Raw genomic sequence first — 26,938 nt, 5'->3', positions numbered from 1 at the left:
CATTTTTTTTTAATATTTGTGACTGTCTTGTATTTGTACTTGGAGTAATCACATATGAGACACCCTCTTATAACATTTGAGTGTGCATGACTCAATCAGTTAAGCCGTTCGAATCCTCTGCACATGTTAAAGTCAAACAAAAAGATAATTCTTTCCTTTTCCTATTGAAATGAAACATCTCGAGCTCCTAGAACAAGAGGACGTGTAAGATTGGATATGGAAGAAATGAATACGAAAAAAAAGTTCACAAATTAATACTTCATTGGTTTCAACTATCATATAACAGTTCATAATTAAGGCATTAAAATGTTAGTACAAGAAGGATGAAGGTATTGAGAGTCATGAAGAGATGAGAGGGAAGCCATCACACTTCTAGTTTGGGTGTTCTACTTTTACACAACGGAAAAATTGAATCATAATAATCAAAAGGCTAAGTCCTATTAGTTGTAATCTCAAAGTAGAGTAACATTACAATAAAAGAATTCTTCATGGAGTTGTATCAATCAATCTCAGCCTACATATCTTTCCCAAAGGAGAGATGACAATGTGAAGAAGGCCAATCAAGCAATCGCAAAGCACAAACACGATCAAGAGTCAACTGTCTTTTAGGCTTTTGGTATGCAATCAACCAAACCAGCCGGCTTCAAGACGCTTCAATTTCTATAAATGTTAGTTTAATAATAGTTCCTACAGTTTTCGGAATGTTACCGTTTCAGGAAGGTTAAGCCTTGAGAAGAGTTAATGGGGACTTCACATCATGAAATAAAGCAAAGAATAGAAATCACCTCATCACCGACTCTTTCACAAAGGACCGCCACCAGAACTACAAGATCAAATATGAAAACCAAATGAGATGCCTAAATCAAAGCAGTGACTGAGAAAATGTACAAAATATAACTCACACGTATTCGAGGCGAATATTCATGAACCGACGGTTTTCTCTGCTTTGTGATAGAGTAACAGAACCTTCAATTAGTTGGTCTTGTTCAACCTCTAATGGGTCATAGAAATAGACTATGGTCTGCAAAAGAAATCAGATATTCTGCTGACCAAAGGGGAATTAAACTATAAGATTAAGACAACATGATTCGAGCTAAATAATGACTATCTGTGTAAGCTTTGAGCAAACAAGGATCTCCACACACTTCACCGCTTTCCCCAAGCACTCATTTATCATGTTAATACCATATAGTTTTAAGGATGTGAAAAGTGGACTTTAGTCAAGAAAAAATAGTCAAGCAGTGTCAACACATACAGACGCGGACAGACACAGACAAACAATTCTAGTACAAAAATATGTTTGATTTCTAGATCTTGGTTTTACTTTTGTATCTACGTACACAAGATGGAAAAATTAATTTCAATATTTAATTTTATATTTGTATGGCTAAAGATTTTTCGACCCTACTTTTCTTAATATTCTTTATTTTAATTTATCTTGTTTTCTATTCAGAAAAAAAGAATCATAAATGGGAGAAACAACTTCAGTCTTGCACTGAAGATTACAGAAGAATTTAAAATATGAGTCATTTTCAAATATAACAAAACGAAGACTTCTATCTCAATGGCACCAATAGAAGTATACACGTCTATCATTGATAAAATCTAAAATTTTGCTATATTTGTAAATATTTTTAACAAGCTTGACACTTACAATAATTCTCCCTCAAATATTGTGTTATAATAGTATTGTTATAATTAACTTTGTTTTAAAAAAATTGTTATTATTCGTTATAATGGACCTGTTGCCAATGGGTTGGAGGGTCCTCAGGTGCAGTGGACAGTACGAGTGCGTCATTGGGATTTGCACGCTTCTTCCTCTGGCTGCCATCATTCACTTGATTATCATCAGGATTTGATGGAATTAGACCATGCATGGCAGTACCAGGCCCATAAAACTCCACGTCAAACCAGAATGCAAAACCATGCAAGGGAGCTGGAAATTAAGAAGAGTTCTTAATGGCACAGGCACAAAATTGAAAATCGAAGAACAATATATCAACAGGAAAACTACCCATAACAAGCATAAAAATGGATCCATGACATGATAAAAGGATTATTTGGACCCTAAGAAGGCACAAACGATAAATAGTGAAGATGATTAAAACATATCCATATGGTCCAACTTAATGCAACGCCCATCAAATCCACACTCCACATTCTACGTAAACAACACAAGCTAGAAAGCAAGAGGCTATAAGGATTCTCTACAGTGACTTCATATCATATGACAACCAACTAAGAAGTTCATGTGTGAATGTACGTGAACACCACAAGACGAGCAAAGAATGGTCAGAGAGACATTACCTCGCATCATTGACTTGAACTTGTAACTTTTTGTGACAGACTCAAGCTCGCTGATTGAAACTGTATAGCAGTCAATATGTTTTACCTGTAAAGGTGAACATTTTTAATTACTCTAAGTCTGCCAGTAAGGAATCAACTAGTAGTTCTTTCACTATCAAAAGTTGTTCTATCGCTTTGCTTTTACACTAAAGTTCTCATAGTAAGGTTTTAGTCAAGTTGATCCATGCTCTTTCCCATCATTAGCTGGACTATTGAAAATAATATTAACTGAGGAGATGCAATCTTTCCTAAATTGCTTCTATGCCATTGGGTGGTTAATCCATCACAAGCACCCTATTTGCCTTTTCATGGTTGGAAACTGTGATTAACCATTGATATAATCTATTAAACCACCAAATCACCCAAAAGCTTAAACCAGTGGTTGAGGGCAAATTTAATTATATATCACTACCATAATCAAACCTAAAACAGAAGGAAACTTGGAGTCCTCACCATTTCCGGCCATGTCAAAACATTCTCTCCTGATATTGTCTCAATCGATGGCTCTTCAAAAGCGCACTGTTTTGCTAATGGCAACATTGCTGACACTGCAAACCCCAACTCCCCCCAGCACCGGAGGGAGAAAGAAAAGGGAGTTAAAAAGAGAAAGAAAGAGAGTTAAGTTTATATACTGATTATCAAGCAACAAATAACATTATCAACACAACACACGGAACAAATAGCAGAAACAACTTCCTCCCTTTAGATCTACTACATGCCAAAGAAATGGGTAATTTATAAATGCACAAGTTCTATATGGATTGTAACTGAAATAGTTATAAACAAACAGGTCTCCCGTGCTCTTTTAGTATGAAAAATAAAACGAGATCTCCCAAAGAACAAAACAAAAATTTGGAGCTCATATAAAAGAATATACAAAAATATTACTGTGCATGGTAAATAACATTTTGAATTTGAAGCCCAAAGAGAACAACGGATTTACTATTTCCCATGATGAACTAGAGATCAAATTAAATAGATGTTGAAAATGTGTAGGATGTTTATTCAGGAAGAGAACAAACACGTGGTAGTTTTGCTTAAACATTCTCGTGAAAGAAGATGAAGGGGAAAAAAACTAAACAAAAGAAGAGAACTTTAAGAAAAGGAAACAATCATTATTATAAAAGATTTACATATGATTCTTCCTCAACCTTGGATCTAGAATTTATAGAACTACAAGACCCATCCTTTTTCTGTCAACAAAAGCCACATGAATTCTGCGACATTCTTACTTTCTCAAGCTTGTCTAAAATGAAAATTTGTGAATCCGTGTATATATTATTACATCTTACAAAATAATGGCACATATGTACCACTCACTACAAAGAAAAAGTGTTTTTTTAGAAACAACTTTTACTGAGAAAAAAATGAAAAAAAAAAAAAAAAAAAAAGGCATACAAAAAACTTAAGCCACAAAAAACCCAACCTTGATCAAAATTAGATTCTCCTCATCACTTGATCCGACTATATGATACATATTTTAACTGAACCAATACAAAACCCAAACCAACTGAACAAAAATGAGCTTCAGTACAAAAATAAATAAATAAACGTCTACCTCTTGTTTTCTATAACTTTTTCAACAGAGAGTTTGGTTTCTAACGAAAAATAGATAAGTAATTGAAAAAAAATAGAAGAATGAGGTGCTGATAAGTCTATTGAATCGATTGAATCGTTCAGTAGGAAATAGGTTAGCAGTTTAGATTTCTTTTGAGTTTAGTTTATTGGAATATTATGGATTTTTAGATTATTTTTGTTTTCAAGTTCAACATGTACCTACTTCCTTTCTAAAAAAAATTAAAATAAATAAAAAATAAACAGATCCTTACTATCAATTCCATATACACTGCGCCAGAAATCAATGCTCGCACTGTATCTATCACTGTGAGTAACAGGTGCCATGTACAACTGCAAGCAAGATAGATATAATCAGAACTGTATCTGCCAAGCAACTCAAGCCTTTTAAAGAAAGCACATGCACACACACACACAAGCACAACATAAAACAAGCTTTGATTCTCAACATCCAGTTACCCAAAGTTTTAGCACTATTCCTTCATTTTGCACATTACGCTGATTATTTAAATTTTCTCACTTTGATAGCTCTTGCTGTCGTATCAATTGCTTTCATCTTTTTCTATTAAAGTTCCATTTCTCATTTTCCCCTTTTTTTACAGGAATATATATATATATATATATATATATATATATATATATATATGCTGATAGACAAGTTATACATGCAGGAGGAATCCTTTCGCATAGTTTTTTTCATTTTGCACAGGTGTGCTGTGCTGATCATTTGAAGTTTTGCCACTTCAATAGCTCTAGCTTTTCTTTTCACAGCTTGCATCTTTCTAGATGAATGTTCCATTTCTCATTACAAAATGAAGCACCCAAACCACTACGAGATTCTACAGAAAAATAGGTAATATAGATGCTGATAGAGTGATACTATAAGACATGTCTCATGGTATTGAAAGTAGAAATGTAAAACACACATAAATTTACGTGGAAATCTTAGTACAGCGAGAAAAACCACAATGCTGATATTTCTTTTTTTTCTTATGATAATAAAGATACAAAGGGGAAAATATTTATAGGCAACACAAGCCTAATTAAAATAATAAAAAATTAGGACAAAATAAATTTCAACTACCCTTGGGCCTTCAACATGATCCAAGCCCACTTCCTAATACTCCTCCTCAAGTTGGGACATAAATGTTGAAAAGACCTCAACCCTTTATTGGGAGTTGCTTTTAAATATCTCAGAATTCTGTTAACTGTCTCCATCTAAATGAACTGACTGATAGTACTCATACCATAAGGAATGGCAGGCCCAGAGTGAGACAAGTAAATAAGTTTTCCCACAAGGCACTGATATTACTCTTTGTCAACAGGAATCCTATCACCCGAATTTCCAAGTTTGGCATTAAACTCAACAAGCATATCAGTAGGATAGCATCCCACCATACCTGTTTCAGCTAATAAATCAATGGAGTACTTTATCTGGGACACAGAGATTCTTTATCTGGACTTAGCAACCTCCATCCCAAGGAAGCACCTCAGATTCCCCAAGTCTTTAATTTCAAACTCATCTCCCATCTTCTTTTTTGGTTGGATGATCTCAAAGGTGTCATCCCCAAATAGCAAAATGTCATCAACATAGACAATCAACACTATAATTTATGAAAGTAGTATCCTTGAGACTTGACAAAAGTAGTAAGTCTATGAAACCAAGCTCTCGGTGACTGTTTCAACCCATACAAAGACTTTCGAAGCTTGTAAACATGATTATCAAACTGAGCTTCTAATCTTGGAGGAGGAATTATATACAGTTCCTCCTCTAAATTTACATTCAAGAATGCCTTCTTAACATCAAGTTGATATAGGGGCTAGTCTTTATTTATAGGAACTGACAACAAAACTCTAACAGTGTTCAACTTTGCAATAGGTGAAAATGTCTCAGAATAGTCAATCCCATGAGTCTCAATGAACCCTTTTGCAACTAACCTGACCTTATGTCTGTCAAGGATACCATATGCTCTGTACTTGAGTGCAAACACCCATTTACATCCCACAGTCTTGTGTCCCTTGGGAGTTGCAAAGATACAAGGTCTTGTTCTTTTACAAGGTTCTCATTTCTTCCATGACAGCAATCTTCCACTCAGGACAATCTAAGGCAAGGTGGATATTCTTGGGTATCATAGTAGAGTCAAGGCTAGCAGTAAAGTCTCTGAACTGAGGTGAGAGGTTCTCGTACGAAACATAGTTAGAAATGGAGTGTTTTGTACAGAACCCGATACCTTTCCTCATTACAAAAGGAAGATCCAAAGGAGGATCATACTTATGTTTCCTGAATGGTCCTACTTGGTTTCATTTTCAGTAGATTATGCAACAACCTCATTCTCATCCACCCTGACCTCTCTATTTGTAATGACCTCATCAGTACTGCCCTTCTCAACCATATCTTCAAGGATAGTTGTTTCGAACCCGTTATTTGCAGACCCGTCATTCTCACCCACCTTACTGTCGGTATGTGCATTAGTGGAATTCGTCTCAGGCTTGTCATTCTCACTCATTTTGTTATTTATATGTGAGTCAATGGAATTAGTCACAACTTGATCTCATAAAGGTTCAGAATCTTGGACCGGAGTCAGTTGAACAGCAAAAGACCCAACTTCCTTTCTAAGATTCCTCCTATAGTAGATTTTCCAGGGAACTTGGTTTGTAGGTAGGATTGTAATGTGAGAATTTGGGCAGGTAAGGTAACCAGAGAGAGGGATAAGTAGACTACAAGGAAACTACATAGTTAGACTCTTCACTCACACTCTCCCCCTAAAGTAGGCTAACGAGATAGAAGGGACGATCCTCAAGAAAGGTGACATCCATGGAGACAAAGTATTTACGTGAGGATAGGCAAAAGCATTTAGAGTCTCGTTGGACAGAAAGTATCTAACAAACACACAAGCCTGAGCCTGAGGAGTGAGTTAGATTGGTTAGGACCATGGCTATAAACATAGGTTGAGCACCCGAACACCCGAAGGAAAGGGGAACATTAGAAATGAGACAAGTTGAGGGATAGAATTCTTTGAGACACTCTAAGGGGGTTTGGAGGTGTAGGATACGAGAAGGCATTTGGTTGATGAGATCAGCTACAGGAAGTACATCGCCTCATAGAGAGGTAGGAAGGAACAACATAAGTGAACGGCAACTTCCAAAAGGTGATGGTTCTTTCTCTCAGCAACCCCATTTTGTTGGGGATGTAAGCACAAGAACTCTGGTGGACAATTCCCTTAGAGGACAAGAACTCATTAAGTGTGTGGTTTTGAAACTCGTGAGCATTATTACTGCTTAGGATTGCAATCTTTGCATTGGATTGTGTTTCTACGGTGTGATAGAAGTTTTGGAATGTGGATATGACTTCAGATTAGTCGAAGATGAGGAAAACCCAAGTAAGGCGGGTGCGGTCATCAACGAAGGTAACAAACCACCATTTATCAGAGGAGGTAGTGAACTTGGACGGTCTTCAAACATCACTATGGACAAGAATGAAAGGTTGAGTTGGCTTATATGGTTGTGAGGGAAGGAGACTTGATGTTGTTTAGCTCAAATACACACATCATAAGACGGGGTAGAAATATCAACTTCAGAAAAAAGATGAGGAAATAAATATTTCATATATTGAAAGTTGGGGTGGCCTAAACGAAACTACCACAATATACAATCTTTTTCTAAAATAGTAAAATATGAAGATAAAAGACTAGTTCTAGAAATGCTACTAGAGAAGGTGTTATTAAGCAGGTAGAGTCCCCTACTGTGTCGAGCAGTGCCAATCATCCTCCCGAACTCAAGTCCTGAAACGAAACAGAATCAGGTAAGAATATCGCTTTGCAATTTAATTCACGAGTAGGCTTACTTATAGACAGTAGATTATAGGAAATTTGGGGCACATGCAACACACTATGTAAAGTCAATCCTTCAAAAGGAAAAACCAACCCCTTCCCGACAATGGGAGCCAAGGAACCATCTACTATCTGTATCTTCACATTGCCAGCCCATAGAATATAAGACACAAGATGTTCTAAGGATCTAGTTCCATGATCAGTGGCGCCAGAGCTCAGAGTCCAGGGATTCTTCCATCAACACTAATAAGACTGAAGGACTGAGGTATAATTGACTAGGCAATAGCTCCCTAGTGTAGTCGGACTAGGATCCCCAGGTAGCTGAGAAGGGCTAGCAGAGTCACTCACCTAAGCTCGCCCCATGTTTTGTTTGTCGTTGAAAGGGCGTTTCTTATCTCCTAGAGGACAAACGATCATGTAGTTCCAACATTGCTCCTTGGTATGCCACTATTTCTTGCAGTGTTCACAGACAGGGATTGGTTTTCCACTGTGCTTATCATTGTCATGACTAAGGGACCTCGCACAGAAGGCAGTGGAATCAATATCGGGTTTGTCAGACTACTCATAGCACTGATACCATCTTCCTCAAGGAAAACCTCACAACAAACCTCCATCAAGGAGGGTATAGGTCTTAGCTTAGTATACGTTCGTGAACAATATCGAAAAGACCTGCAAGAAAAACATATATCCTGTCAACCTCCTCGATCCTAGAGTACTATATGCCATCGCTAGGACAATTCTAGACAATTTCTCTACATTGGTCCATTTTCTGCCAGCAAGAAAAAGTTTGTTGAAGAAGAATGTCACATCCAGTGTCCCCTATTTGCATTCATGAACTTATTTTTGAAGAGGGTATAAACGAGAGTCATTCTGACGTTTGGAGTACAATTGTTGAGCCATATCCCAAATGTCGTTAACAGTTGCAGCATACAATAAAGGCTTGCCAATCCATGGTTCCATACTATCGATTAATGTGGACCGAATAAGAGTCCTCCCATTTCCAGTATCGTTCCTGAGGGTCTCCCAATATAGATATAGAACTAGGTATCTCCCAGGTCAAGAAACCAAACTTGTGGTGCCCTCCAAGATCGTTTTAATAGACTGGGACCACGAAAAATAGTTTTGACCATTCAATTTCTCACCTAGAAAATATCTTGTAGATTGTGCCACTGGATTAGACACATGAGAAGAGAACAAAGCATAGAGCGAGGTTACCAAATTTTCAAAATACACCAGTGGGGTCAAATGGTTATTGGACGGAGCCCCTGGCGTTGCCTCAATCGCTGCAATATGTTGTCGTAGCATGTCCAGCTAATGTTGAGCAATTCCGAGAGATGAACCTCCCCATGGGCCATTAACTGCGTTGAGGACTCACCTACCTCAAAGGTTGAGTGGGCTGGATTTCCAATCTCGGAGCAGCCACTAGGGTTTGCAGCGCAAATAATGAAGGTGTAGGTGTAGACGACAATGCGTGAGGGCCAGGCAACGAGTATGAGGGAATCTGAATTCACGGTGCGTGAGAGACCTATGCAGCTAAAGGCTGCTGGTTGTCTAACACTTGCGACTGGGTAAGAAGGCTAGCCTATGGGTTCTAAAGACGCCGAAACCACTCATCCACGGCGACGCTAATCCGAACATCAACTGCGGCAGCGACAGCTACACTGATTCAATGGCTATCCCTTCTGCTAGGGTTCCATTAAGTGTTTGATTGTCTAGGGTTTTTTCGATATCACGCTCTAATACCATATTGAAAGTAGAGATGTAGAACAAATACAAATTTAAGTGGAAACCCTAGTACAGGGAGAAAAACCACGATGTTGATATTTCTTATTATTTTCTTATGATAATAAAGGTACAAAGGGGAAAATATTTATAGGCAACACGAGTCTAATTAAAATAATAAAAAATTAGAGCAAAGTAAATCTCAACTACCCTTAGGCTTTCAACAATTACCCAAGTTCACTATTTCTAACACATAGTATAACTCAATGAAAGTAAAAGCCACAAAGGGAGAAAATTTGCCACCAGTGTTACACAACAGATAAAAACTGAAGAAAATATAAGAAAAGCAAGATACTGTTGCATTTGATGGTAGTATCAGGCCTTCACGTTTTAACCACCGATCTCTAGCGTAAATTATACTTCCAAGCATGCTCTGCAATAGCAAAAACTCCACTATTCAATAAAGAGCATAAAGTAAAAATGGTTCTTTCCTTAAAAGCATCAGTGTAAACATGCTGATAAGGTAGTTATTTCCAGCTTTACAAGTCACTAAACATAATCACCTCGTATAAAAGCATATATCCCATCCACTCAGAAATGATAACATCCACACCCTCATCAATTTGAACATCCTGCATGATTTTAGGAGAAAAAAGTCAACAATGCAACTGCTACTGATATTTATTAACAAATTAATCAAAACTATTAAATAATTAATTATAAACAGCTAAATGATGTATGTGTTATCAACATGCATGGGGTTTAGGGGGTGGAGATTTTGTTTTTTTATATATATCCGTGAGTGTCCGAACAAGCTTACGCGCACCTTGACTAATCTCACGGGACAACCCACCTGACAATATTTGAACGTCAAGGAAACTCGTAGGAAATTAATTCTCAGGTAGGTGGTCACCATAGATTGAACCCACGCCCTCTTAGTTAGATATTGAGACTATGTCTCCCTTTTCACTAGGTCAACCCATGATGGTTTAGGGAGTGGGGATTTGATACCAATTGCATTAAAAAAATGTATAGGTGGGGATTTAAGCCTCTAATGTTTTGTTAGTAAATGTCTTAACTAGTTGAGATGTACTCAACTCGGCAATAACTAAGTACTATACTAATAACCTAATGTTGTATTAACTAATATTAAAACTCTCTTTCCTTTTACTAAAAGGAAAAAGGGGGAAAAAATGAAAAACTTCATGTACTTGTGATGCCAATAGGAACAGAAACTATAATTGTAAATTTAGAGAGATCACTTTCAGAGTTTAACTATTTAGATGAAGATTGGCTGATTTACACGGATTCCCAATAACTTAGAATAGAGACATTTCTTTAACCAACTTGAAAATTGAAAAAGGCAATGGCAACCAAAGCAAGGAGTCAATGCTTCATTTGAACTTTCTAAAAGTCTTCTAATTCTTCTCATGGGGAAAAAAGGGGTCTTATTAGTCTTGTACATTTACCTTACTAGATTTGTTGTCTTCTATTTGTCCTGAGGATCTTTGTCTTCATTTGTTTACTTAATATTGTGTATTTTAAGCATTAATCTCTTTAATTTCCTTAATGGAAAGTTTTGTATCCTTAAAAAAGGTCACCAGAAACGACTCGAATCATTAATATACTCTTCAAATAATGGAAACATTTTAAACAGATCAATAAGACAAAGACCATTGCAACTAAAAGAGCTCACCTCAACTCTACTGTGCAATACAATGATTGTGTCGATAAATTGTTAGCCTTAACAACTTCTGAGGCCTGCAAAGAAAAGCAAAATCAACTCAGACCCAAAGCACAAATTCTGCTTTTATCATGATTCATAGATGTCTAAGTAGGATCTTTAATGAAAATACGTTTATAAATTAATATTTATAACAATTGCAGGTGGAGCACACACTGATAACTAAGAATGAAACAAAATGCATCAATATGTAAGATTCTTTTTAATAGTAATGACGAGATGAGGCTATGGTTTAATCCAGTAGGATTGCAATTGATACTAAACCACTAAAAGAAAAATTGGTAAGAACAATTTTCCTCTTTTCTTTTTCTTTTTTTTTTTTTTTTGGAGGGGGGGGGTAAGAAACCAAGCTTTCATTGAGAAAATTAAAAGAACATACAAAAAAATGTCCAAGATAAAAGGGCTTAGCGTAAGGTAATGCAAGAAGTGGTGATTACGAATAAAGCAAAACATGGGTGAGGTATATTACAAAAAGAATTTTCAGGTAACAAGAATCAAGAAAGTGATATCTAGAAACACACAAGTGTTTAAAGCTCAACAGTATACTATTTACTACTGTTAGAAATAGTGTTAGAAATAGTGGGTTAGGTCATGTTGAAAGCCCAAGGTTAGTTAAGATTTACTTTGCCTAATTTTTTATTATTTTAATAAGGCTCATTTTGCCTATAAATACTTCCCCCTTTGTACCTTTATTATATAAGAAAATAATAAGAAATATAAGTATCGTGGTTTTTCTCCCTGTAGTAGAGTTTACACGTAAATTTGTGTTTGTTCTATGTCTTTACTTTCAATAACAACCATAATAATAACTAAGATACTAATATCATACTGGAACAATACCTGCACTGCTATGTCACTTGCATCAACTGCATAAACCTGACAAGAGTGAGAAACAACGTGTATTCAAGAAAGTTGCACAGTGATAAGTATTTTTACTCCAAATCTCAGATTAACAAATTAAGTTTATTTCTAAAATTTTTAAAGTTTTAAAAACAGAATAAAACAGCAGGATTAAATTCCTAGTACTAGTAAAAGGTACATCAAGCTAAATCCCTAAACCAGGCTTTCCACTCCAACCCAATCTGTTTATTAAAAGAAATAAAAAAAACAAATGGGAGAATGATCTAACACCACCCCTTCTTAAAATACTCTTGATTTTTCCTATTTTCTGCTCAAAATTTGGATAATAGCATGTATCAAGTTCTGATAGTAATGGGCACTCCCTTGTGTTTCACTGCATAAACTTTTTGTTTAGTAATAACTAAGCAATTTTTTATAGAAATGTACGATTAAAAAAGGCTGTTTATGAGTGAATTTCAAGGAATTGGATTTAAGAGAGGGATGTCTAGGACCTACAGCAACCAATATTAAAAAATGAAAATACTCACTATTAGAAAAGCTAAGAGTTCAAGTACAATTTCAAAATAGATCACCTGCGTTTTTCCAATAAAAATTTTGAAAAAACACATTTAGGTACAGCATAGCTCACGCCTTGCACCAGCCTGAGCACAAAATATGGAGAGAATTCCAGTGCCACAGCCAACATCCATTACAACCTGTATTCAACTGACTTTAGTAAATAAACAGGAAACCAAGTACAGATCCAGATATGGGTATAAGGAACTATACAAATGAAAACCGGTATCTTAACCCTGTTTTGATAGAGTAAAAAATAATGCATAGTGAGTGCAAGAGTCAAAGACAAGAAACTTCGTGAATAGCAGAGAAAGACCAAAGATCATAGATTAGATTGAAATTTACTATTTATAGACTGTTTTCCTTTTTGGGTGGCATAGTATCAAAGAAATATCAGCATATGTTATTCAGTTCGATAATCTGTTTGCTCTACTCTATATTAAAGCAGAGGTCTGATCGTGACCAAATACATCTATTTTTTCTGCGATCATATTTTATTTTTTTTTAAAAACCAACTTCATTAAAAAAAATGGGAAGAAAAGAAAATATAACAGCACAGAAAGAAAGCACAAAGAAAAAGAAGCAAAAGAAAACAAGGACACTAAGCTTTCAGTGTTTATACAGTAGCAAGTTTCAGAATAGATTTTAAGAATTTTTTGTGTTACATGAGTGTTTGAAAAAAGAGCAAATGACAATATTTTTTAGCCACTTTGTGGCACGGTGCTTTGATGGATAAATGCCATAAAATGTTATTTGGGACATCTGAAACGAAACTTTATTTTTGTTTTTTTTTTGAAGTAGGGGTGAAAACGTGGATTTAGCCAAAGGGACAAACCTTTTTGTGGTGTTCTGTTCCAAGCTCTTCCTTGTAATTCATCTCATAATGTAATTATTCCCAGTTGGGGACATGGGGGCATTTTCATGATGTTTTGGTTCTTAAAAAAAGTCGAGCTTTTTTTTCTCATAATATGAAATTGTAATTTCCTGTGTTTAGGAGGATGGTCTTCTCCTAAAGGAAGATGTCTTTTCATTATCCATCTGTAAATTTTAACTATTGATGATAATTTCTATTTCTTTTATCTGAAAAGAAAAGGAAAAAGACAAAAGAAAATTGGACAAGAGACTGTCATGTTAGAATACCATTTTGATCTTTGTACTTTGGACTTCAATCCATATTAGTCCATGCACTTTCAATAAATTCTAAATTAGATTCTTCAAAGTTAATAAACATCAATATTGATTAAATAACAATAATAATTTTGGTAAGAATAAACATCATGTGAATATGATTCCAAAATTCATGGAGGGAAGGCTAATAAAGACTAGATGTTTATAGAAAAATCAACAACAAACTAATAATAGGGACTGTTCTTAAGACTATCAAAAGTATAAGGACTATGAAAATATACAGACTAAAGTAGAACAAGTCCAATGTAATGGGACCAAAATCATGTTTTAGCAAAACTATTTCATTAAACAAATGACGAAGAAACAAATTTAATAGCATTAAGACAAATTATTACTTTGCCAGCAATAGAACTCTGATGTTGCATGATTGCCGCCCTATATGTTTCCGTCCGTACACTATCCTGAAAATAGGTATTTCAATCAGAATATATATCAATGTAAAGAAAGAACAACACGATTGCAGTAGAATTTCTAAACTTAAGTGTATTTTTAGCTAATATAGTTCATTCATTCTAAATAATTAACACAAATTAATTAAAAAGAACTCAAAACATTTAGAAAGGCTACTCTTGGATGCAACCATAAGAATAATGTGGATACTGTAAGGATTTTTCTTGTGTTGGCCTGGTTCTAATATGAAAAAGCTCATACCATCGCATGTCCAAGCTCTCCAATATTTCCAAGCATGTTTCTTTCAATTTCGGCAACTGGGTTTCGGTTAAATTTAAAGAATATGGCTGACAAGGAAGCCGACTTTATGTGATGTCTTCAAAGGCTTTAAAGGTGTTAAATTTCTAAGATAAAGTTTCTTGACAGTATTTTCATCGAGGAGACCATTGAGGACAGATGAACAGAGAAGAGCCTCTTCATTTAGGCAAATCTTGACAGCATTTATATTCTTTCCCTAAACCAAAACACTAGACTAGAGCTCAGTCCATAGTTCCTTCACCATCAGCTCCTTAGTGGGTGTTCTTGTCGTCATTTGCTGGGGAGGACATCATCTCAGAATTCTTATATATAAAAGTCCCAGTAAGTGTATGGTGTCCATGGGTCAGTCTTTCTTGAAAGTTTCTATATCAATTACTAAGTCTAGAAAGATATCCCGAAGGGGCCAGATAAAGTTTCAGCGGTTCTAGTAGAGAAAAATTAATGCAGGAAATTGGCATCATTTAGCAATTCTCACAAATAGGAAACAATAAAACCAAACAAACCTTGATCATTTCTTCGTGAATACCAACGTGGGAGTAGGACTGGAAGTAGCCATGTCGAAGTCAGTACAAGGAGGTCCCTCCACTTGTGTCGGCTGCTTGTCTTCAGAAACCCTCATTCCGCCGCCACTGGATGGCCGGCTACCTCTTCCCCGGCGAGGCCGACCTTTTGAACGGTTCCAGGACGCTTCTCGAAGAGGAGGAGCTGCCGTCGTGAAAGCCGTTAATGTGGCCGGAGTTGGTATACATTTTTTTCCGGCTAGTTCGCTCTCTGTTGAAGTGAATAACGGCGGCGTTTATTGTGTATTTTAACACTAAAAAAAAGCGAACAACAAAGGGCGGGCGCCTTCGAAGATATCAAAGTGTTCCTACAAAACGACATCTACTTTCTTTTGCATTTTCTTTTCAAATTTTCCCCTTTTCACTTATATTCAACTCCAATTTATATATATCATTTTACTCCTCCAGTTTCAATATATATATATATAATATAAACAACAAATTGTATACCATTTTTTTAATTTACTCAAATTTTACGAAATGAAATACATATTAAAAAAATTATTGAAATGTAGTTAAACGTCAATTACATCATACATCAACATAATGCAAAATAAGAAAAATAATGGAAACCAAAACAAAAACGGGTCGTGCAATCAAATAGACAGACAATCACGAAATATTTGGGAATTACAATTAATTAAATATATATTTTTTGTGAAAAAGTGAAAAGGGAATATATTTATATTTTGAAAAAAAGAGAATTTGAGAGGGGAAGAGAAAAGATTAAAAAGGAATAAGGAGGAATAAACTTATTGTATTTCCGTTTGCTTATAAGTTCATAAGATATATACTTTTTTGGTGTTTGAGTGCACAAAATTGGACTTAAAAATTGTCCACATGGCTGCTTTCTAGTTTCTTAAAAGATGTAATTCATTCACACAACAAACTGGGCTACAAAACGGAGACTATATGAAAGAATAACATTTGATTCAACAACATTCCTTCATCACAACTTCTGTTCTTTCTTTTTTCTCAAAACTGATTGTTTATATCTCCATTTTTTAAGTGCATGAAATTGACATTCATCCATGCTTTCATTTACCCAATTTCATTCATAGTTTCTTAAGTGAAAAGAAGCCTATAAAGGCCTTCTTAATGTGGGTTTAAAACAAAAACTCACTTGGACAAGTTTTTAAGTCCAACCATCAGCCATGTCCACAATTTTTAAGTCCATCATATTACATAAAACTGTGTTCTCTTCCATCAATCACTTCTTAAAGTGCTATCTACAAATACCAAAAGCTTTGATATCTACCAAATTAAGAATGGAAGGGAAACTTTTTCAAAACATAAACATGAAAACGAAATTGTTATAAATATAGGGCTTTAATATTTGTTTTCAAAGATTGTGCATGATTTCTTGCTATCATTTTTACCCTTTCCAAAAAAATACTTCAATTCTTGATTTTAAAATTTGGAGCGAATTTTAAAAAGATCCTAAGAATTAGAAGCAAAAAAAAAAAAAAACGTTCAAAAGAAAGGGTTTATAACCTAATTTTTGAAAGCAAAAAGACCGATGTGTCTAGACAATTCATTTTGTTGCCAGGTAGGAATATAGTTCATAGGAGTGAGCATCGGTTAGTTGAAGTCGATTTTCTAATCAAATTGACACTAAACCAACTATGATCGATTTAATTAATTAGTAATGTTCAAACTGACCTCAATCATAAAGGAGTACAAATCGGCATTAAGTCAGGCAATCTATTGGTTTAGATCGTTTAAGCATTTAAAATTTTTCAAAATGTTTGTTAGTTTGGATTTTTTCCAAACCGAATTGATCGCGTACTCTCCTTATCTTCGATCAACCGCCTTCGATTTGGTGGGCTTTGTAACTCCTCGATCATATCTTTCCCTAATCGCTCAAAATAATATATATAATATTTATAAACTTGACAATAATTTTTTAGCCCATGGATGTTAAATCTAGGGATCTACATTTGAATATTACAATTTTCATGTGATACTGAAATTCGAAATATCAAGCATGCTATTGAGTCTTACGTTTTATTTCATATTACATCTAGTTTTAAGATGTACATTTTACCAACAAAGCAAAGTGAACATTAACAAAAGCTCGAGTAAAAGTGTAAAAACATCATTCTTTGGAGACTAAATGAAAACTAAACTCAAACTCAACGTCAAATTTAACATTTTCTAAATCTAACTATCAAATGGAAATGACATTCAAAATGATTAGAAATGTAAACTTTAAAAAAACCTTGAAGATTAAAATAAAAATTAAGACCCAAATAGCGATTAAAGGCTTTTTTTTTCACCAAATATATATAATTATATATAGATGATAAATTAACAAAAATGCAATTCAATTAATTAAAACCACATTATTTAAAAACTATTTGGTTTTAATTTTTTTTTTTTGAAACTAAGCCTATAACCTTTTCTAACTCTAAATTTTTTGTTTTTAGAGCTCTAAATTTGTTTGTTTGTTTCCTACTATTTTACCAATGTTATAAAAAAAGTCAACCAAAAAGTTTAAAAACTATTGAAAATAAATAAATAGATTTTAAGATTTTGTTTTGGTTTGTTTTTTCAAATTTGACTAAAAATTCAATTCCTTTAATTAAAAAAGACGGAACTCACGGTAGAAATTGAGAGGAAATAGAATTTCTTTTTTTTAGAAACTAAGAGATCGTTTGAATCGTAAATATTGTTTCATGCACCCGCAAATTTATGTAGGGACCAGCGGAGCACATGGATCTCACGTTATCGGTTTGTGTATTTTATTAATTTTGAAGTGTTAAATTACATTATTAATGCATAAATGTAAACATTTGTTCGTGGTTGTACCTCTTACAACTAAGTGTAAGAATATGGGTTAAGCCCGAATAGCCCTAACTACCCAAACCATATTATAAGAGTTGGGTTCCGTTAGATTAAAATATGAATTGGATTTGGTTAAAAAAATTATTTTTTTTTTTTTGTTGGAAGGTTGAAAAATTCGGTTCAACCCAACCCAACCTGAATTAATATAATAATTTAATAAAAAAATAAATTAGATATATAAACTTTAAATTTATTGTATGAAATTTTGAATATGTATCTTTGAAATTTAAATGTAACAATTTTGAACTTTTATAATCATCAGAAACTATAAACGAAAAAAAAAAACTATACAACCCGACAATTCAACCCATATTTTGGTTGGGTTGGGTTAGAAACTAAGTTCGGGTTATTCGAGTTGCCAACCCAAATAACTCGAAAATATGGGTTGAGTTGAGAATGTCTCCCAACCCAACACGATTTCACCCCTAGTTACAACCATCAGATTGTGGCTTCAAGTCGTGCTAGTGCCCCTCTATATAAAATTTTTGGATATGCTCTAGTTGGATTTTAAAAGTCCTACAAGTTTGAAGTCCATTAAAAAACTCATATCATGTGATTTTAACGTTCCTTGGATAAAAATGTCCTGAATTTTAAAATATGAAAATTTGTGGAACAAACAAGATAATTAATGTATGTTTGAAATTCCATGACATGTCCTAAATGGTTACTAAACGAAACCTATAATTATATTTATGGCTTTACCCTTCTCCAACTTATGCAATTTGTTCTTAAAATGCCACTGTCTATATATAAACATCAATTGTGTTCGGGCTAAATAATGAAAGTACTATATAAATAATAAATAAATTATATTTCCAACAAGTTTAGACTTAAGAGGTCAAAAACTAGGGTGTTTGAGACAAGAATTATTTAAGATCGTAACAAGTACCTTTTAAATACTATTAGTAATTATTTGTGTGTGGTACACTCGTTCATGAAATTTATATATAGTTTGTTATTATTTTTTATTCAACTTCAAAGTTACTTTCAGATATAATAAATCTATTTGTAAAGTGAAAAATGAAGGACAACTTTAACTATAATCATATCTCTCATCAAACTTTTGGATTCGATGTAACCAATAACCACTAATAAAAAAAAGAATCAATAAACACTTAAAATTAAAGAGACAGTGTCCTAAAGATGGAAGAATGCCAATAAACATCTAAACTTGAATAGTCACATCCACTTGCACCCATTAAGTTGTGTCTTGTCAACCTAAGGTTGCTTCTATTGTTCTAATGTCGCTCAATACCAAATGGTGGAAGCACAAAGTAGTTATGTGAGGGAAAAGAGAATGCAAGAATTCTCCTACTTCTCTTCTTTTTAATATTCATATTGTTTAGACAGATATAGAATCACTCTTTCCAAATAGCCTACAACCTAAATACAAACTATGTAACATTTGGCTATAATAAACTCCTAAACTTTGTAGTACTCAAAGAAGGGCTATATTTTTTAATGATAATAGGAACAAAATATTGTTGGTAATCATAATTAGTTTTTCTATATATACATATTATAGTGAGCTATACTTTTCAAACCAGACTTAATGAAAGAACACAAGGACATAAATAATAGTTTTTTTTATAAAAAGGAATCCTGCCTAAAGGAAGGGAAAGAAGGGCCTCCCCCAATGCATTCTTAAAAGTATCCTTCACTATCTTCTTTGTATGAAAACTAAAATTCTTTCATGTGTTTGACATAATACTTGGGGAAAAGACTGACAAAAATTGAACTATCAATTTCTTCTTGGCTCATAATTATTTCAAATGAAAATTCTCAAATAACAGGGAGTTAGATGGGATTAATTTTCAGTGACTAAACCTATAAGTTAAATTACGTATAAATAAAGCTACATATGTATGTAGGCTACACACTCTTCCAAAATGTTTAGGTTCACCTCAACAAACGAAGAAGATACAAACATCAGATGGCAGGCACGGTTGCCTTCTTTTCTGCCTCGTTTGTCTGAGCATTGTCAACTGTTTGCTGTTCACCTGCTGGTGGCTGAGCAACTTGCTGCTCCATTGGCTTTTGCTCTGCTTGAGTCGCCTTCTGTTCGCTGGAGGAACCAGCACCGCCGGTTCTACAGGAACACATGGCCTCCAAATGGTCTCTCTGCCAACGTCCATGAGAGCTATGCCTAAGGAAGATAGTTTGGCTCGGATATTGTCACTTTTCCCAAAATTCTTGTCTTTTCTTGCTTGTGTTCTTTCTTCAATCAAATGCAGTATATCATCTTCCACCATCCCTGCTCTCTTCAGTGCTTTATCTTTCAGCTGCTGCAAAACCTGCACAGTGGAAGAATGCATCTTTAATTCTCTTTAAATTCTAGTTCAACATAAGGATTTTCATCTTCGTCTCTTCTAATCCCTAATGCTTCAAAATATTTTGTTTTTATCTTTTCATGTTGCATAGACATGATTCATTTCAGTCATTTATATTGGAACTTGTTCCACACACTTCTGTTTAAGCTATGTGCTAAGATTTGGAAACAAGATTTGTGTTAAATGTAAGACGCAGATCTACAACTACATTTATGTGAAGTTCGAAAAACCAAAGTATTTTGAAGAGTGAGAACGACCAACAGTAGAAGTGCAAAGATTAAAGACGCAAAATAAGATATGAATCTATGGAACTAAAAATATAAGATAGATCGTATTTACTTCAGAGTAAGTAGATGTGGAGAGCAATCAAGAACATCTAGAACTTCTCTCAATTCCTTCTTCACATTGACAAGGGACTGAATCATCGAAAGTTGTTGTTTCTTTGGTTGCTTCTTCTGATAAAATAGAAAACATGAATTGTTATTCTACATCGAAAAAAACAATGAAAAGGGAATTCAAATATATATACACATATATACATATATATTCCCACTGTATTAAGTAGCAACTCTCTGAGTTTGAATATTTTTTTTTTGTTTTAATGGAGGCAATGACTTCACTGCTTATTCAAGTTTTCAAATTTCGATTTCATAAAATGAGAACTTCTTAAGTAATGGTATAAAACAAATTCCATAGCATTAGCGCGGAGATGTACAAGAGGTAGGCAAGAAATTGTACCTTGAGTGAGGTTAAGGTACTATTTATAAACTTCAGAGCTTCCTGGAAGGCGCCAGTTAATATATGTGCTGTGTTCAAGTCATCTGCCATTCTAGTTTGAAATTCAGACCGTAGATTAATGATGCATTCTTCAGCAGCAGAGCTAACAGGATCTTTTTTGCCTGTTTTTCCCAAACCGTCACTCAGGTTTTCCCTTGATGTTGTGATAAAGCATCTTCGCAATCTTGCATAGTCTAACAATTAAACAAAAACAGGCCATAAATATCAAGGACTGATGGTTTCGGGATAATTTATCGCGAGTTTAATATGCCACCACTCCAAGTATAAGTGACTGACCACAGGTTTCGTTAAGAAAAGATATATATAGTGTTAAATGGTTAGCCATGGAATGACTGAAGAGATCCCAAACCTGGTATATATAATAAACTGTATCTGATGCACTATCCAACTGAGAGACAGTGTAGTTGAGAGGAGAACGATAATGAGCACTTATTAAGAAGTGTCTCAAAACTAATGGATGATATCTTTCCGTAATCTGCAGTGTAAGAAAAATATAGTAAGACAAACCAAAAACTAAACAAAAGGTTAAACAGCTTCAATAGCTTCTTTAATACCATACTACCTGGCGAATGGTGAAAAAATTACCCAATGATTTGGACATCTTTTCGTTATTATTGGTAACATGCCCATTGTGCATCCAATAACTGATTTTACTCTCTTGGCAGGCAGCACAGCTTTGTGCAACCTCATTTTCATGATGCGGAAAGATCAAATCAATGCCACCTCCATGAATATCAAACTTAAACGTGAGATAATGAGCACTCATGGCACTGCATTCTATATGCCATCCAGGTCTTCCAGGACCCCACGGACTTTCCCAACTTGGCTCACCAGGTTTTGCAGCCTGCGCAGCTTATATTTATTACAAACACTATACAACTAATTCATATTCCTACTTACTTCATAGCCAAATTCATATCTGATTTTTACCTTCCACAATGCAAAGTCAGCAGGATTATTCTTCCTTGAATCGACAGCAACCCGTTCTCCTGCCCTATGATTTTCAAGCTTTTGCCCTGACAGTTGTCCATAATTTGGAAATTTGTCCACAGAAAAGAACACGTCTCCATCAACTGCATAGCCATATCCATTCTTTATAATCTGAAAATTTATCAACCAAAAATCAAGATTGGGTCATGACTTACGAGAAAAAATTCCCCTTTAATCACATCTGGAATAAGGAAGTCTTCCGACAAGGAGAAACGACTAGACACTTACAAATGTAAAACTCCAATGTTTTCAACTACTGGAGAGAACGCTCCATAGATTAATCATTTTTTTTTCTTTTTTGGAAAACATCCTTTGATCTACAGGTATAATACATATGAAAACTGAGAGGACAATTTTTTGTTTTATATTTTTGGTAAAAACACTTAGATTTGATAGAATCAGATTTTATTATTCCATTCTAAAGAAATATATATAAGGGGAACAAGAGTGACCAAAAAAGGAAAATGTAGGAAAGGCCATAAAAGGAAAATATAACAAAGATATTTACAACAATAGAATATCCCTAATATTAGAACTATAACACTCCCCTTCAAGTTGGAGCATATATGTTAATCATGCCCAACTTGTTAGTTGTTACATAGATAATGCAGGCATGTTCCATTCAACGCTTTCGTGAAGATCTCTTAATTGTTCTCCAGTCTTCACATATCATATAGATACCAAGCCTTGTTGAATTTTCTCAGGTACAAATTGACAACAACTTCAATATGTTTAGTCCTCTTGTGGAACACGAGATTAAATGCGATATGAAGTGCTGCTTGATTATCACACCACAATTTTGTCTGTGGTAATTTCAAATCCCAATTCAACAAGAAGTTGATATATCCAAAGCATTCCTATTTAAATGACTTCAAATTCTGATAAAAAAAACTTTCTGCGAGATGGATAGGATCCAATAACTTGCTTGGCATTAAATTCTTCATTAATATGGATAGGATCCAATAACTTGCTTGGCATTAAATTCTTCATTAATAAAATATGAATCAGGCACATTATTGCTAAGCAAACCAGACCCCTTCACCTTCTCTTGAGGATTTGAAAAGCAAATAAATCAACCCGATTGGTAGAAATCAAACTTGAAGCTTTAGATCGTTCAATATCACCATATCTAAGGCAAAATTCCCCTGCTTTGGATCCTTGAATACAATTTCAGCAGAAGGAAAACCACACAATTTTTTTTCAATCTGAATAAAAGCAGCCGAGCAATCCAAACCATTGAGTATTGTTGAAGAAATACTTCTTAAACCTCTTAAATTCTGACTAATGGTTAAAAAAGCCAACCTCCCAATATTTTAATTGCCTTTTTTTTGTATTAACCCGTCCTCCATAACTTTGAATAACATTCAGATGAGACTGGATAGGGTAAGACCAAAACTCATCTTTTAAATGCATTTTGTCAAATACAGACCATTTCCCAGAAGGAGTAATATCTGTGTGTATCCCAACACACTTGAAAATAACTTTATCAACCAAGATTTGATTAATAATAATTCTAGCTTGGAAGTCTTACAGAACCAACTTGATCTATTCACATGAACAATGTGCCATTAATTTTGAACTCACAATATTAATTAAAATTTCAGCACATAATATCATGCCCATTTTATTTATAGTTTTTCCCATTGTAACAAATATAAAAATAGTCATTAAAAGTGTCATAATTATCTAGAAGAAAACAACATTTAGAGAGTATATTCAGTTGGTAAGCACACTACACCAGTAATATTTGGATCATAGACCTACCATTAGGAATCCTTACCGCTAATTTCTGAATCACATTCCTCTAGGTATGGGGCAAAATTTTGTGTGCGCTCTAAAATACAATTGTGCACATGAGACATGGATGCATTCAGATTCAGTAATTTAGAGAAACAATAGTCAAAGTATGTTGTAGACAAATTGGTGCATGTTGCTTTTATGATTTATCATTCGGTTGGTGTACAGATTCATACCTGAGTTATCATATCCTTGATTTGCTCCAAGTGATCTGACACACGAGGTTGGTGTGTTGGAGAAAGGCACTGAAGATCAGCCATGTCAGACAGATATTCTTGGCAAAAGCGATCACTTAAGGCAAAAGGATTCTCCCCACTCTCATTTGCCCGCCGAATTATCTGTTGATTGTAAGAATAGCAACCTCAAGTACTGAGAAATTCACCGTGCAGAAAATTATCTTTACCATTAGAAAATTATCAAAAACAAAGAAATTAAGATTTTTTTTCCTTTTCAGTGAATACCAAACTTTTGCTGAGAAAAGTGAAAAAAAGATTAGGGGCATCAGAAAAGAGAGCCCACAAAATGAGGGCAAACTAAAAAAAATAGCCTCCAATGAGTCCAAACTAATAAAATAATACCAAGCAAAAAGACTTAGCCATGGACACTGACAAAGACACATTGAACCAAAAACAAGACCAAGCCTCACCAGGATGTCTCTCAAGCCCAAAACTCTATTGTTTCTTTCTCATCAAAGGCCCTAAACGATAGCACACCCCCAACTTGCCACAAAATCTTCCTTTCTCACCAAAAGGATGATGGAGCAAGAACTCTCAACCATATTTGTACAACGTCTACATCTAGCCAAACTCACACTAAGCTCCTCCAAAAACAGACTCCAAACTGAATAAGAAAGATTACACTCCAAAGAATGTGACCAACATCCATTGCTTCCTACCCAAGATTTGCCATTTCGGGGCCATCAAGTTGGGAGCCCTGCTCAAAAATCTATCCAAGGAGTTAAGTCATCTGTAGATAATTTGCCAAAGGAAAAAAAAACATAACTTTCAGCAAAAGTTTTACTCAAACATGAGGAATTAATTACAAATAAAACAGGACTTATATGAAACCCTTTAGAAGAACTATGGTTACAAATATGAATCTCTCTCTCTTTTCGAGCAAAAATGGAAATCCTCAAGCATCAATAAAAGATCGATACTATCCAATTTCCCCATCAGACAAAGTTTGACAAAACCCCAATGATGGATAAGATGCACTAAGCCAAACTTATAAACACTAGAGAAGGCACCTGAGATTCTAATACCATCGATGTTAACAATCTTTTCAATCTCTCTTCCAGCACTTTAGCAATGATCGTGTGAACACTGATCACTAGAAAAATAAATAAGTCTATAGTCTCAAAAGTCCCCTTGCCCATACTCCCTAACTCTTGAGGACCCTACATACAAAGTGTCAGCCAAGAAGCTAACCAAGACTCCACTCTCGATTTTAATCTTTTTAATGAGAACCGTTCAACAGAATTTCATGGTTTAAATGTGACAAATTAAACAGAGAGATAAATAGCATGGCTTAAAATCAACAGCAAAGGAAAGATTAAGATTAGGGAAGATCAACTGGAAGGCATCTCACTTCAAATTGGCTGTCCCAAGGCTTTATCAGGTGACAAATTACTTTTTTGTTTTTAAACGACAGTTTGTCTGATATCAGAAAAAGATGAAACTCTTAGAAATCATCCAATGTAAATCATTATAACAACTTCTTGCTTGATGTAAGAGATATTTATAAACCCACATGTAATTCTAATTTCTACACTCTCACCTTGTCATCAACATCAGTAAAATTCCGCACATAAGTAACTTCATATCCCAAGTGCTTAAGGTATCTGCAGGGACGTAATTATCAAGTTAGTTACAACTTTAAAGCATTTTGATTTTTTTTCCTTTTTAAAAAGAAGCATTTGATGAAAAATAAAGCTTCAAAACTGCAAACAAATCACTAGACATGCAGAAAAAAAATCTAAGAATCAAGAAATTATCCAAATGCGAAAAAAAAATATATAAATCTCAAGAGGGTTGGATAGATGCTAGGGATATCATTGGCTCACATAAAAAAAAGACTCCACTATTCAATAAGCAACTTAGATTATAGGAACACCTTTTAATTCGTGCTTCACTTTCAAGGGCAGTTGAAAGATACTAAAATTTGAAAATCTCTAATTTATTATAAATATTAAGAAGAAGAAAAACAGTTGAAAAGATTCACTTTAGGTATTCCATGCACTAAAATATAAACAAGGAGTATTGAATCCGAACATATTACATATATGACTCCTCATTATCCAAAACAAAAAATTTAGAGTAAATGAGATCAATTGCATAAAGAAATAAGAATGCAGAAATTGGTAAACCTGTAAAGCACATCAAAGTTTACGGCGGCACGGGCATGACCAATATGGCTGAAATCATAGGCCGTGATGCCACAGACGTACATGCCAACCTTACCAGGCTCCTTCGTGGTGAAGACTTCCTTCTGCTGCGTCATCGAATTGTAAACCCTAAATTCCTCCTTTGCCATTTCGATGGCAAACAAGAAACTAAATCTGGATGGGACACCAAAGAGGAAAATTTTTCAACTTTATGTCAACAACGAGTCGAGTCATTAAACTTTAGGTCGGGGCTTCAATTTCGCAAGTCTCAAATGAGAATTGTATTCAGAATTAAAAGCATTTAGAAGTTCAGTATCCGTTTCAAAAAAAATTAAAAAAAAAAAAGTAACAACATAGATTTATTCGATTTACATCGTTTTGTTTCTTCACTACCATGATCTTGATCTAAAAACATGCTGAGGCTGTTCTTTCACGCAAGTCCTCTTTTCTTTTTTTTCGTTTGAAAATCCTAACTTGGGTTGGAAGAGAGAAGAAAGGCATAGATTGAGATTGAGAGAATACCAGTAGAGAGATAGGAGGAAGGTGATAGTGGTGGCGCGAGCAGGAGTAACTGGCAGAACGAGGGAGGGGAACCGGCGCCGGCGTCGGCGACGGCGTTGGCGCGAAGAGTAAGAGAGAGGGGGATGGAGCACGCAAGAGTATGTGAAAGGCGTGGATTGAGAATTAGGTTTTGCCTTTCTTTA

The 26,938-nt window shown here is 34.7% G+C and overlaps 2 protein-coding genes across 2 annotated transcripts; both read right to left on the bottom strand.

Moving 5' to 3' along the window:
- Nucleotides 1–240: 240 nt before the first annotated feature.
- On the bottom strand, nt 241–15,443 carry LOC101221879 (probable protein arginine N-methyltransferase 6). Its single transcript, XM_031885986.1, is given in 15 exon segments — nt 241–823; nt 903–1,021; nt 1,743–1,936; nt 2,308–2,392; nt 2,800–2,894; nt 4,176–4,254; nt 9,829–9,906; nt 10,037–10,105; nt 11,170–11,204; nt 11,207–11,234; nt 12,058–12,094; nt 12,706–12,773; nt 14,157–14,222; nt 15,033–15,082; nt 15,085–15,443. Coding segments are annotated over 15 exon segments (1,089 nt in total). The 5' UTR covers nt 15,149–15,443; the 3' UTR covers nt 241–801.
- Nucleotides 15,444–19,577: 4,134 nt separating this feature from the next.
- LOC101220233 (cysteine--tRNA ligase 2, cytoplasmic) lies at nt 19,578–26,938 on the bottom strand. The gene is given in 12 exon segments (XM_004150144.3): nt 19,578–20,230; nt 20,606–20,634; nt 20,637–20,721; nt 21,005–21,198; nt 21,201–21,237; nt 21,414–21,539; nt 21,627–21,908; nt 21,995–22,165; nt 24,028–24,189; nt 25,628–25,691; nt 26,217–26,408; nt 26,757–26,938. Coding segments are annotated over 11 exon segments (1,707 nt in total). The 5' UTR covers nt 26,384–26,408; nt 26,757–26,938; the 3' UTR covers nt 19,578–19,840.

The sequence above is a fragment of the Cucumis sativus genome, chromosome 5 (genome assembly GCF_000004075.3).
Source record: "Cucumis sativus cultivar 9930 chromosome 5, Cucumber_9930_V3, whole genome shotgun sequence".
NCBI lineage: Eukaryota > Viridiplantae > Streptophyta > Magnoliopsida > Cucurbitales > Cucurbitaceae > Cucumis > Cucumis sativus.
Note: the sequence above shows the minus strand (reverse complement) of the source record. Positions and strands in the feature narration are given on the sequence as shown.